Source organism: Tupaia chinensis, unplaced genomic scaffold (assembly GCF_000334495.1).
Source record: "Tupaia chinensis unplaced genomic scaffold, TupChi_1.0 Scaffold148210_1, whole genome shotgun sequence".
Classification (NCBI taxonomy): domain Eukaryota; kingdom Metazoa; phylum Chordata; class Mammalia; order Scandentia; family Tupaiidae; genus Tupaia; species Tupaia belangeri.
The window spans coordinates 1,550,026-1,563,024 of NW_006208060.1; the positions used below are offsets into that span (position 1 = coordinate 1,550,026).

At 47.7% G+C, this 12,999-nt stretch overlaps 1 protein-coding gene across 4 annotated transcripts in view; it reads right to left on the reverse strand.

The window, feature by feature from the left end:
* Nucleotides 1-11,909, reverse strand: part of LOC102494254 (long-chain-fatty-acid--CoA ligase ACSBG2) — a 31,576-nt gene extending 19,667 nt beyond the window's left edge. For 2 of the 4 annotated variants that reach the window (XM_006170257.2, XM_006170256.2), the window contains exons 1-5: nucleotides 11,660-11,909; nucleotides 9,938-10,037; nucleotides 8,199-8,428; nucleotides 3,349-3,437; nucleotides 660-780 (exon numbers count right to left, since the gene is read on the reverse strand). In XM_006170257.2, the coding sequence (XP_006170319.1) occupies nucleotides 660-780; nucleotides 3,349-3,437; nucleotides 8,199-8,428; nucleotides 9,938-9,953 (456 nt within the window). In that variant the 5' untranslated portion in view covers nucleotides 9,954-10,037; nucleotides 11,660-11,909. The remainder of the gene's footprint in view (nucleotides 1-659; nucleotides 781-3,348; nucleotides 3,438-8,198; nucleotides 8,429-9,937; nucleotides 10,038-11,659) is intronic. The other 2 variants (XM_006170258.2, XM_014584938.1) reach the window with 2 other exon arrangements.
* Between the last annotated feature and the right edge of the window lie 1,090 nt (nucleotides 11,910-12,999).

Here is a 12,999-nt window from a genome sequence, read left to right on the forward strand (position 1 = left end):
TATGGCGTGGCCATCCCCCCTGGGGGGTGATTTCTCGCTTTCTGTCTCTCTGTCTCTCTCTGTCTGGCGAGCGCACGCGCCCTATAGTGAAAAAACCTCTCAAAAAAAAACCAAACTACAAAACAAGTTAATATGAATTGGAAATTAAACTCCCTACTCCATTCTGCTCCCCCTAGAAGCACTTCACCAGGTATACTAATGTGCTTAAGGGGAACTCTCTTTTTCTTTTTCGAGTTTTTGCTAGGGCACATGTGCTCACCAGAACAAGACAGAGAGGAAGAGAGAGGGAAGGTGAGGAAGCAGCCCTCGGAGGGACGGCTCCACAGCAGCCCCTTCTCCCTCCCCGTTCTCCTCTTGGGATTTTGGGAATACACACACACACACACACACACACGCCCGGAATGATTCTCAAGCTACTGGGTCCAGGACTCAAACTGTGGGACTCGAACTGCCCAGGTGGCCACGCGGGACCCAGTGCCTTAACCTCCACGCCATCTGCTGGTCCTGGTAAGGCGGACTCTTAATGAGCCCATGCGTGGGACCAACCCACCACCCCTCCTTATCATCAGCATCTTCCTATCTGGGGGCAGAAGGCCACCAGCCAGAGCCCTGAGGTCCCTCTTGGTGACTTTGGCAGGCAGTGCTGGGGAGGGCTTTACCGAAAGGATTTTCCGTAACTGTTGGTCATTTTCAACCAGCAAAATGTTCACCTTGGCATGGTTGATGACATATTGACAAGCCTCGGCCGAGTTGGTGGCATAAATACCAACACAAAGCCCCCTAGGAAAAGAAAATACGTTGGCACGTGTGTTCATACACACCTTAAGGTGAGACTGGTCCAGAAGGCCCGGGGAGAGAAAAGGTTAGCAGGCACATTCGGAGTTGGCAGGCTTGGCGCTAGCTTCTCTTCCTCCCCGACTTAACAATGGTGAACAGAAACAAAGACGGTAATCATGGGAATGACAGCTCCTGTGAATGTCATTATGACAACCTGTCGTGGGACACTTAACAGCAACCCATTGTACAGAGGAGGAAAACGGAGGCCAGGGCAAGTCAGCTTGATGGAGGTTATATTGCAAGTAAGCATCAGACGAGATATATTTTTTAAAAGATGATTTCTTTTGGGACCAGCAGATGGCGTATGGTTACATCGCTGGACTCCCATGTAGGTGACCATGGTTTGTGTCCCTGACCCGGTGGCTTAAAACTCACGGGTGTGTGTGCTTGCATGCCCAAAATCCTGAAAAGAGAAATGGAGGAGGAGAGATTGTGCCATGACTGGGAAGTGATTTCTCACCTTCTGTCTCTCTGTCTCTCTCTGTCTTCTATAGCAAAAATCTCTCTCTCAAAAATTAAATGTAAATATATATGCTCATAAAAATGTTGGAAAGTAGGGGTTGGCAGGTGGCATGGTGGTTAAGGCACTGGATTCCCACTGTGGTTTGAGTCCTGGACCTGGAGGCTTGCTTTCTTTCTTTTTATTTCTCTCTCTGATCAAATTAAAATAACAACAACAAATGAGATTAAATAAATAATTCTCTTTTTTAGGTTGGAAAATAGAAAATAACACTTTGGAGTGTACTTTTTTTTTTTTTCCTTTTTGATTACTGGAGGGTGCATATGAGAGAGAGAGAGAGAGCGAGAAAGTACCTTCCAATGGAGTGAGGCCATGCCACAACCCTCCATTTCTCCATTCTATTGGGATGTTGGCACATGTGCCTGGCATGTTTTTCAAGCCATCAGGACCAGGATTTGAATCATGTGGCTGATCACGTGGGATTCAGTGCCCTTAACCACTGGGCCCTGGGGCTGGCTCAGTGTCCTTGGCTTTGATAGTTGACATATCAATGTTACTATTCCTTTCTGGTCATCTCGCTCCATCTCTCATGCCTATTGCTTTGATTAGTGTCATCGTCATTATCTTGAGCTGGATAAATCCAGGTTCAGGCCGTAGACTCTTCACTCACTCGCTCTGTGACTTCGGGGAATCCTGTTAACCTTCCCCGGCCCCACATTAGCATAGCAGGGATAATAATAATTCCTGCTGCAGCATGCAGCTGGTGTGAGCCGTCGATGAAAATACTATGGGCAGAAGATTGGCAGTAATGACCAATCTAGTATAGTCACTGTTTTTTATTAATCTATTATAATCGCTGGTTTTCATTTTAAGCACAGATATAAACACACAGCGTATAAATAAATGCAGTCATCCCTGCACACCTGTATGGAACGCAAAATCTCCTGGGGTTCTTAGAATCCCTTAACTCAGGGGAGATCAATTGGGAGCAAATCTGCCCCCAGGGGACGCTTAGCAATGTCACCGGGGATGCTGCTCAACAGGGCTCTGGGTGACCCCCACCCGCACCCCCACCCCCACCACAGACAATGGTCCAGGCTCAGACAGCAATAGTGCCAAATGGGGGGAAGCCCCGGTGGAAGCAAAGATGATGGCTGGTTTCCTTTTGGGGGTCATTTGCAGGCTTAAATAGCACGTGTGGTGACTTCACATGGACTTTGACTTGACTTCAAAACTCTTAGGATACAAAAATCCCACCCACATCTAGACTGGGCAGTTACCATTCTTTTCCATGTTACTGGATAACTGCTAAACCAGGCCCCAAAGGCAAACAGAACACAGCCCTCGCCATCAGCAGCACAAAGTCAGGACGAGGTAGCCTCTTACTTCCTTGTAGCTATGAGCAGAGGCGCGCTCTCATTCCTGGGTTTTCTTTTTAGAGCCTGGGTTCGGGGGCTACGCACTGGCTGTGTGAACCTGTGTTTCCTCATCTGTAAGGAGATGATAGGACTCACTTCACGTGGTTGTTACGAGGTTCATCGGGATCGCACACTCTGAGCACAATGCCTAGCACAAAGTCAAAAATCTCTAGATGTTATCTGAAGGTCTCAATGTGCCTGAAAAAATTGTGTTCAACTGGTGCTTGAAGCCACATGGCCCAGTGCAGATCTGGATCCCTGGGTTGGCTTGGAAATACGCCAAGGGCGTGTGCAGGTACCCAAGAACCTGAAGAGCTAGAGGGCTGGGAAGAAGGTATCACAGTGTGACGAGACCATGGGGAGGGTTCTCTAGCTTCCCCTTTACAGAGCGCTTGCATGTGCTGCCTATCATAAAATACAAATTCTGCGATGGAAGGAAAAAGCAATCTAAGACCTCAGGTCCAGCGGGTGTCGTGACTTTGAACCGTGGCCAGGAGGGTGTGTTTGTTTGTCTTGCTAACCTGGAGCTCCATCCACACTTCCTATTCACACATCAGTCCCAACCAGCCCTCGGCCGCCAAGTCCAGAGTAGCGGCCCATGGACACTCACAGCAAACCACGCAGTGGCCTTACCCTGCGAGGATGCTGGCAATAGCTGCAATATGCCACTCGGCAGAGTTAAATCCCAGTATGCCCACTCCGTGGAAACGTTGCAAGCCCAGCTGAGGAAGAAAAACAAACCGATAAGCCAAATATAGACGCAGAAACGTTTTCATCTCTGTCGTGACCCGATCACAAGGATGTGTACAGGAGGACTGAAGAGCAGCCCCTCGGCGGGCCTCCTGTGGTGGTACGGCAGTACCGCGGTATTCTACCACGCTGGAGCCATATTGACTTTGCATCTCAGGGTCTCCCTGTCTGTGCCAGGTGTGTGCACACCTGCCTTGATCCTGGCTGGCTAAGGCTGGGGGTGGGTTACAGAGGAGGGAAGAGAGGAACTCAGTCTAAGTAAAAATGCAGCGGGGCCAGCAGGTGGCGTGGTGGGTAAGGCGTTGGACTCCCACACGGCCGACCACGGTTCTGGTCACGGACCTGGTGGGTTGCTTTCTCACTCTTTCTCGCTTGCTCTCTCTCTGTCTCTGTCCCTCTCTGGTGAAATTGAAATAAATAAATGGTTAAATAAAATAATTCTTTAAACAATGTAATCAGATTGCCTGTAAATTAAAACCACCAGGAAATACCCTTTTATAACGGGACATAGCTACCCTATTACATGTGCATGGCTACAGTACCACACACTTACGCAGTTAAAAACACACACATGTCCACTCTCAGTTTCCCTGAGTCAAGAGCCTGGCAGTGGTTTGACTAGGGTCTCTATTCAGAACCTCCCAAAGCTGCAGTCCAGGTGCTGGTAAAGAGAATGGTCTCCTCCGAAGCTTGGGAACCTCATGCACGCCCATAAGTTGTTCGCAGAATTAATTTCTTGGTGGTTGGATGAGGCCTCCATTTTCTTGCTACCAGTCAGCTGGGAACTGCTTTCAACTTTCGGAGGCTCTCTGCCCTCCGCTGCCAGATGGCCCTCTCCTGCAGGCCAGGGGGAGAATCTCTCTTTTAATACTTCACCCGATTATACGAGGCCCACCCTGAACCTTTGTTCTTTTAATTAACTCAAACGCAACTGATTAGGGACTATATTTTTTGTTTTGTTTTGCTTTTTAAAAAAGAAAAAAAAAGCATTATTTACTTATTTTTAAAAATTATCTTTAAAAATTTTACCAGAGAGAGAGAGAGGGAACGTGAGAAAGCAAGCCGCCAGGTACAGGACTGGAACTGTGCTCAGACATGTGGGAGTCCAGCGCCTTAACCACCATGCCCCAAGGGACTGTGATACACCTGTAAACTCCCTCTGCGTAGGCCATCACAGGAGAGAAGTCTCATAACCAAATGTCCTGCCCAAACCCAGGAGGCAGGCTTAATTCAGCAGGGAGGGCTGGGCATCCTTGGGATCCTAACATGCCTATCAAATTGACCGAGACTAAAATTTTCAATAATATGGTGTTGACAAGAATATAAGTAAACAGCCTTTTTTTTTTTTAAGGATCATTTTAAAATTTTTATTTATTCATTTATTTATTTAAATTTGACCAGACAGAGGGAGATAGAGAGAGAGGGAAGATGAGACAGCAAGTCACCAGGTCTGGGACTCAAACCGTAGTTAGCCATGTGGGAGTGTCTAGCACCTTAACCACCACGCCACCTGCTGGCTCCAGTAAACAGACTTTGTCAAAGAGACAACATCTTCGTAAGAGTCCATATGGCACCAGTCGTGGTAGAAATAACTACCATGATGGCAACAATTTAAGTGCCCTTTGGTAGGGTCTGGTTAAGTCAACTCTGTCACATACATATTCGCAGTCATTGAACAGGATATGAATTTTTTAATGAGGAATCTGGACATGGTAACCAGCCCTCAAGATGTCCCTTGATGAATCTTACCTGCTGTTATTTATGTTCTTACATAATTTCCTTCCCACATTTTTTTCAGGGCTGGTCTGTGTAACCAATAGAATAAGGAAGAAGTGACGATATGTCATTAAAAAAAAAAAAAGAATTACTTATTTAATTTATGGGGCCGGCAGGTGGCATGGTGCTTAAGGGCACTGGACTCCCACATGGCTGACCACAGTTCAAGTCCTGGACTCGGTGGCTTGTAAGGAGCAAGACCAGAAACTATGAAGTAGCAGGGGAATGGCAAGTATGCTGCAACTCTTCCTTTCTGTGCCCACACCAGACACTATTAATCGATTGCAGCACTGTTTTAAGCTGAGTTCAAATACCACTTCATAATCCTTCTCAACATGGTGCTCCAGGTAGCCAGTATTAATCAATGCTTTACCTCCTGCAGGAAGGAAGCTTGCTTTCTTTGCTGAACCTTCCCTGCAGTGGAAACTCCTTGCCTGCCAATCTTTAGGCAGAATTGACCTGGCATCTGAGCAACCTAGTGTCATTTTGACTTTTGGAAATAAAAGATAACATACAAGTGTTGGCTTGGCTGATGATACTAAAAACTACCTATTTAACATTTATCCTGTCATTTAACAGATATTTGGAAAAATCCTCTTAAGAATAAAAGCATTAAGTTCTTCACTGCCATGATACAAGACTTACCAACCAACATACAATTTGGGAGGACAGAATGATTTAAAATAGGCTCAAGGTGCCAGCAGGTAGCACAGTGGTTAAGGCGCTAGACTCCCTTTAGGGTCAACCACAGTTTGAGTCCGTCCTGGACTTGGTGGCTTGCTTTTTTTCTTTCTCTCTCTCTCTCTCTTCCTACCCCTCTGGTCAAATTGAAATAAAGTTGAATAAAAGAATTCTTTAAAAGAACTACTTATTTAATTTTTATTATTAATTATCATTATTACTAAATTTTCTCACCAGAGAGAAACGAGGGGGTGGGTAGGGTGGGGAGTGAGAAAGCAAGCCTCAGGTCTGGGACTTGAACCATGTGGGAATCCAGCACTTTAACCACCCATGCCACCTGCTGGCCCCAGTATGTCATTTAAAAATATTATTTTTTCAGTTGCTAAAGGGGGTATTCACTTGCCAGAGAAAGAGGGAGAGAGACAGAGAGAACGGGAGAAGAAAGCACCCAAATGCAGTACAACCTTGGCCCAATCCCTTCTCCTCCATTTCTCAATCCTGTTGCGATTTTAGGCCTACACATATATATGCCTGGCACATTTATCAAACCTCTGGGGCCAGGATTCAAACTGTGGTTGGCCTCGTGGGATCCAGCCCTTTTAACCACTAGGCTACAGGGGTAGCTCAGTTGTATGTCATTTCTGAAATTAGGTTATAAAAGCTACTGTGACTCCCATCTTGTTTACTTTTTATTTTGGATCATTCACTCTGAAAGAAACTGGCCACCCTATTGTGTGGAGAAAGTCGTGGAGAGAGGATTGAGGCCTCCTGCCCACAGCCAGCCCTTTGAAGAAGCTTGGAGTGGACCCTCCCATCCCTCCCAAGCCTGCAGATGAGGCAACCCCAGCTGACAGTTTGACTGTAACGTGATGAGAGACCCTGGGCAGAAATACCGAGGTAAGCGACTCCTGGTTCCTGACCCACAGAAACTGCGTTAATACATGTGTGTTATTTTAAGTCACTATATTTTGGGGTAATTTGTTATGCAGCATTAACTAACACATACATAGTGATACTATGTTAAGGGAGAAAAGCAAGATGCAGAACTGTGACTATACTCTGCTACCATGTGTGTAAAACTTTGCTGATGTATGGGACCAGCAGATGGCGTAATGGTTACTTCTCTGGACTCCCACGTAATTCTGTGGTTCGAGTCCCAGACCCAGTGACTTGAAACTCACACTCGGTGTATGTGTTTGTACCCAAAAACTTGAGAGGAGAATGGAGGAGAAGGGACTGCAGCTTGGCCGTCCCCACTCGAGAGTCTTTCTGTCTCTCTGTCTCCATCTCTCTGGCAAGCACATGTGCCCTACAGCAAAAAATCTCTCTACTAAAAGAACTTTGCCTACATAAAGTTAAACAATACACATTCACATGCCATATAAAGACATTTCGATACAACAATGGAGCAGCCTAAGAGTTTAGAAGCCTAAATTGTGTAGGTTATTTAAGTACTCTGGGATGTTCATACGATGCCAAAATCCCCTAGCAGCTCATTTCTATATAAGAATGTATCCTGGGACCAGCAGATGGTGTAATGGCTATGTCGCTGGACTCCCACATGGCCAACCATGTTTCGAGTCCCGGACCCAGCGAGTTAAAACTCACGCCGGGCGCGTGTGTGTGTGTGCCCAAGATCCTGAGAGGAGGATGGAGGAGAAGGCATTGCGGCGTGGCCGTCCCCTCAGGGGGTGATTCTCGCTTTCTGTCTCTCTGTCTCTCTTTGTCTCTGTGGTGAGCGCACGTGCCCTATAGCAAAAACTTCTCTAAAAAAAAATGTATCCCATCATCATCATCAAGTGATGGACGACCACAATTTATCCCCAAAAGGGAGAATTGCACAATTCAAAAAACGGGTAATGGCGTCTGCCTCTGTGAAGGGGAACTGAGCATCTGAAGGTCAGGGTTAGGGGGACATCGTTTTCCTCCTAATTAACCTTTGTGTCTTCCAGTGCCTTGTGTTTTGTTGTTGTTGTTTTTGCCAGCCGGCATGTGTGCCCACTAGAGACAGAGTGAGAGAGGCGGGGAGAAAGCACCCCTCAAGGGGCATGGCCATGCCACAATCCTCCCTCCTTCATTTCTGCATCCCATCGGGAGGTGCCCGGTGCCGCCAGGGCTGGGACTTGAACTTCGGTCGGTACGTGGGGTTCTGGCCCCCTCCACTACTGTGCTCCGGGCCGACGCAGCGCCCTGTGCATTTCGCACGGCACGTGTGTGACGGTGCCACGGATTCCAAGGGACTGGCAGCACCGAGAGGGGGCGGGCGGCCCGTTTACCTTGACGAAGGCTCGCGCGGCCCTCCGGCAAGCCTGGTAGTACTGGCTGAAATTCAGAAACGCCCAGTTCTTGTTGTCCTTGGACGCCAGGGCCGGGTGAGCCCCGAATCGGCCGACCGACTGCTGGAAGAACTCGTGGATGGTCATCGGGGCCTCGTGGCCGGGTCCGTGCTTGGACTGCCTCAGGGTCACCTCTCCGTCTGGATGGCTGGTCCACAGCGTGGAAGTCACTGCGGACAGTGGCCAGGGGTGGGTGACACGCGGCTTTCCTGGTTTAGTACCTTCCTCTCTTGGACCTGAGGTGCTAAGTGTCGAGCTCACCCCTCCTCCGGGTGAGCGTCCGCGGGCATGCTGGTCCGCCCAGGCTTCTTCTCGCTCTCACTGACTGACTTCATTACCCTCCCGACACTGTATCAGGGAGCTTTGCGAGCATTCAGGATGACCAGATTACACGACAGTCCCTGCTCTCTACAGAGAGTACATTTCAAGGCGCCCAGTGGACGGACCAGCAGCTAGCGTAGTGGCTATGTCGCTGGACTCCCATGTAGGCAACTGTGGTTCGAGTCTGGACCCAGTGGCTTAAACTCACACCAGGTGCGTGTGCGTGCGTGCCCAAGATCCCAAGAGGAGAAAGCATTGCGGTGTGGCCATCCCCCCCGGGGTGTGACTTCTCACTTTCTGTCTCTCTGTCTCTGTCTTTCTGGCGAGCACACGTGCCCTATTGCAAAACCTCTCAAAACAAACAAACAAACAAACAAACAGCCCCCAGTGGATACCTAAACCGTGAATAGTATCAAACTCAGAGTGAGGGGACTGAGTTGCGGTGTGGCCACCCCTCCTCCAGGGGTGACTTCTCACTTTCTGTCTCTCTGTGTCTCTGGTGAGTGCACATGCTCTATAGCAAAAATCTCCCTAAAGCAGAGAGACAGAAGGAAAAGGAGGCACCCTCTCCTGAAGGGGCATGGTAATGCCACAGTTCCTTCTCCTTTTCTCCGTCCCCTTGGGGGAAAGAGGGGTTCGGGGCATGAACGTGCATGTACCGAGGGGTTTTTCAAACCACCCAGGCTGGGATTCCAACCACACTCGGCCATGTGAGACCTGGCTTTTTAAACCATGCTACAGAGCTGTCGCTCCCACCGACTTGGTTTTTTTTTTTTTTTTTTTTTTTTTTGCTGAGGGTGCGTGTGCCCACCAGAGATGAGAGAGAGGGAGGGAGGGAGGAGAGAGCGAAGAGCGAGACAGGGCCCTGGTCGCGTCACAGTCTGTCCTCCTTCTCTCCTTCCTTTTTGGATTCGGGTGCCTGCTGTGTTTTTCAAGCTGCCAAGTCTGGACTCGAACCACGTGGTCGGCTCAGTGGGGGCCGCTCTCCTTACCCGCTAGGCCATGGGCTGGCTCCCCACCCCGAACTTTATGAAGTCCTCTTGTACATGGATGGTTCATGGGTGCCTTACAGACACGCAGATGAGTCTTGCAAAGAGCAAGCCACTAGTCACATGTGCCCAGTGTCACATGCCTAGAAAGAGCTCAGCCCCACACTCTCCGTGTCTGGCCTGTGCTACCTCCACACCCTGTGGGGAGCAGTAATCGTCCCCTACGAGGTCAGGCACCCTTGGGCCCGGCCAGAGGACCAGGCCAACAATGTTGGCGTTCTTTTCCTCTTAGTCTAGATTCCTGTACTAAGAGCCTCCTCAGAATCAGGGCGCCTCTCTCCCTCCCGCACGCTTTCTAGCGCACCAAACCTTGTACATTATTCATGTCTATTTCCGGGTTCTCAGACTTCTTTTGTTGAGTGATCAGACTATCAGCTTTTCAGGTCTCCAGAGACCATTCTTCACAGTACTGCAAGGCAAACAAAAAAACAAAAACAGGGAACTTAGAAAAACTTGCAAAGGGGGCTGCTGGTTCAAGGCCAACTCCCATCCACTGGTTATGTCTGCCTAGAGCCCTGGCCTTGATTAGTCATGCCTGTTTTGGGCATAGGAATAGGGGAGAGTGGTTGGTATGCCAGATCGTAGAGCATTTGTAAAGTCCAGTTTCCAGAAGAGTCTTTTAAATGGTTAGACTATAAGGGTCAGGTTTATATGTAACCTGTGGGTGAGAAAACATTTCCAAGTCTCCCAAGGGAGAGAAATTCTTATAGGACCACACGTCCACTGGCAGTAGTCAGCTCGTCTTAAAGATGGTGTAAGGGGCTGGCAGGTAACGTGGTGGTGAAAGGTGCTGGACCCCCATGTGGCCGGCGGTGGTTCGCATTCTGGACCCTTTGCTTTTTTACTTTTCCTCTCTCTGTGTCTTTCTCTGGTCAAATTAATAATAATTTTTAAAAGTTGAACAAAATCATTTTCTTTCAAAAAAAGATAGTACAACAAGAAAATGCAAAGGGCATAAGAAAATAGAAGGTCAATTTTTGTACATAAAAATTTAAAAATTTTCATGTGGCAAAGGTACTATAAACAAGATTAAAAGATTAACAACAAACCCGGGTGGGGGGGCGGATATGGGGAACACATCTAATGGATAAAGTCTTCATTTCCTCAGTATGGAAAGAACTCTGATGAATCAATAAGAGAAAAACTCAGTGGGAAAGTGTACAAAGGTCATGAACACATACTTCTCTGAAGACAGAATTTGAAAATAACTTTTAAAAACAGAAACATGTTCAATCTTAGTCATAAGAGAAATACAATAGAACATTTTTATGATGGAATTTTTATCTATCAAGTTAAATACCATCAGAAAGGCTGAAAATATCTTATATTAAGAGAATGTGGGGAGATGGGACCAGCAGTTGACATAATGGCTATGTCGCTGGACTCCCATGTAGTCGACCATGGTTCGAGTCCCAGATCCGGTGGCTTAAACTCATGCCGGGCACGTGTGCGTGCGTGCCCAAGATCCCGAGAGGAGAATGGAGGAGAAGGGATTGCGGCGTGGCCATCCCCCTGGGGGTGATTTCTCGCTTTCTGTCTGTGTCTCTCTCTGTCTTTCTGGTGAGCGCACATGCTCTATAGCAAAAACCTCTCCAAAAAAAAGAGAGAGAGAGAATGTGGGGAGGTTGGCAGGTCGCATAGTGGTTAAGACTCTGGATTCCCAAATGGTCAACTGCGGTTTGAGTCCCAGACCTGGCGACTTACTTTTTCTCTCTCTGGTCAAATTAAAAAAAAATAATAATAGTAAATAAAATTAAATAAAAATAATTCTTTTTAAAAGTTGTTTACTTATTATTGTTATTCTTCAGTTTTGACCAGAGAGAGACGGAGAGAGAGAGAGGGAGAGTGACAAAACAAGTCACCAGGTCTGGGACTCAAACCATGGTCAGCCATGTGGGAATCCAGCATTTCAACCACCATGCCACCTGCTGGCCCCCAAAAAGAATAATTCTGAAAAAAAAAAAAAAAAAGAGAGAGAGAGAGAATGTGGGGAAACAATCAATTAAAAAAAAAAGTGCCTGTCCCCCATACCGTTGGTATCTGCCACTTTTTACAGGATGTAATTTTGGCCATCACAGCGAAGTTTCAGGGACCGAGACATCTGGTCACTCCGGTGTTTTCTCCCGCGAGGAATAAACAGGGAGCCCTTCCTGGAACCTGAGCACGTGCTGCCACTTCCCAGCTGTCGTCACCCTCTAGACCCAGCCAGGATGGTGGCGGTGGTGGTAGGCAGAAAATAGACACTTTCCCACCTCGACGGGTCTTCTACCCCATTCAGCCTTCTAGAACCTTCCATCCCAGCCACCTCTGTGACATCACCGGCTATCCCTGCTTCCCTGCCCTCGTCCCCACCCCTGGAGGAAACTGCTTCCAGGATAGGCAGCTGTTCCCTGTTTTTGTGTTTTCACGTATACACGCACCTCTGTATGTGTGTATGACGGTTTTAGGGGACGTTCCCGCAGCCCCAAAGCCAGCCTCACAGACATAACATTCTACCAAGGCGACAAAGCTCCACACACATGTAGAAAGTTGCTGGACTCCCGTGTCATCGACCATGGTTTAAGTCCTGGACCCGGTGGCTTAAACTCACACAGGGCGCGTGTGCATGCGTGCCCAAGATCCTAAGAGGAAAATGGAGAAGGGATTGTGGTGTGCCCATTCCCCCCTGGGGGGTGATTTCTTGCTTTCTGTCTCTCTCTCTCTGTCTTTCTGGTGCGTGCATGTGCCCTATAGCCAAAACCTCTCCCTCCCCCAAAAAAGAATTATTTATTTGGGACCAGCAGGTGGCACAGTGGTTAAGGTGTTGGACTCTCCTACATGTCCCTCCATGGTTCAAGTCCCAGACCTGGTGGCTTGCTTTCTCTTATTCTCTCTCTCATCAAATTAAAATAAAAGAATGAATAAATAAATTATTCTTAAAAATAATTCATATAATTTAATTTATTTATTATTATGTTTTAATTTGACCAGAGAAAAAGAGAGAGAGACTGATAGGGAGAGAGAGGGAACATGAGACAGCACGTGGGATTCAAACTGAGGTTGGCCATGTGGGAGTCCAGTGCCTTAGCCACCACGCCACCTGTCGGCCCCAGGAGGAGTTTTAAAATGCAGAGATTCCTACACTTAGGAGGCAGGTGTACACACAGGGCCACACAGGGAGCCGGCCTTTCCCCCTCTTCCTAATGTATTGACTCATTTATTTTTTTAATGTTATTATTATTATTATTGCCATAGAACATGTATGCTTGCCAGAGAGAGAGAGAGAGAGAGAGAGAGAAACTGAGCAATCACTTCTTGGTGGGGTGGGGAGTTCATGCCACATTCCCTTCTCCTCCATTCTCCTCTCGGGATTTTGGGAACGCACGCATGTG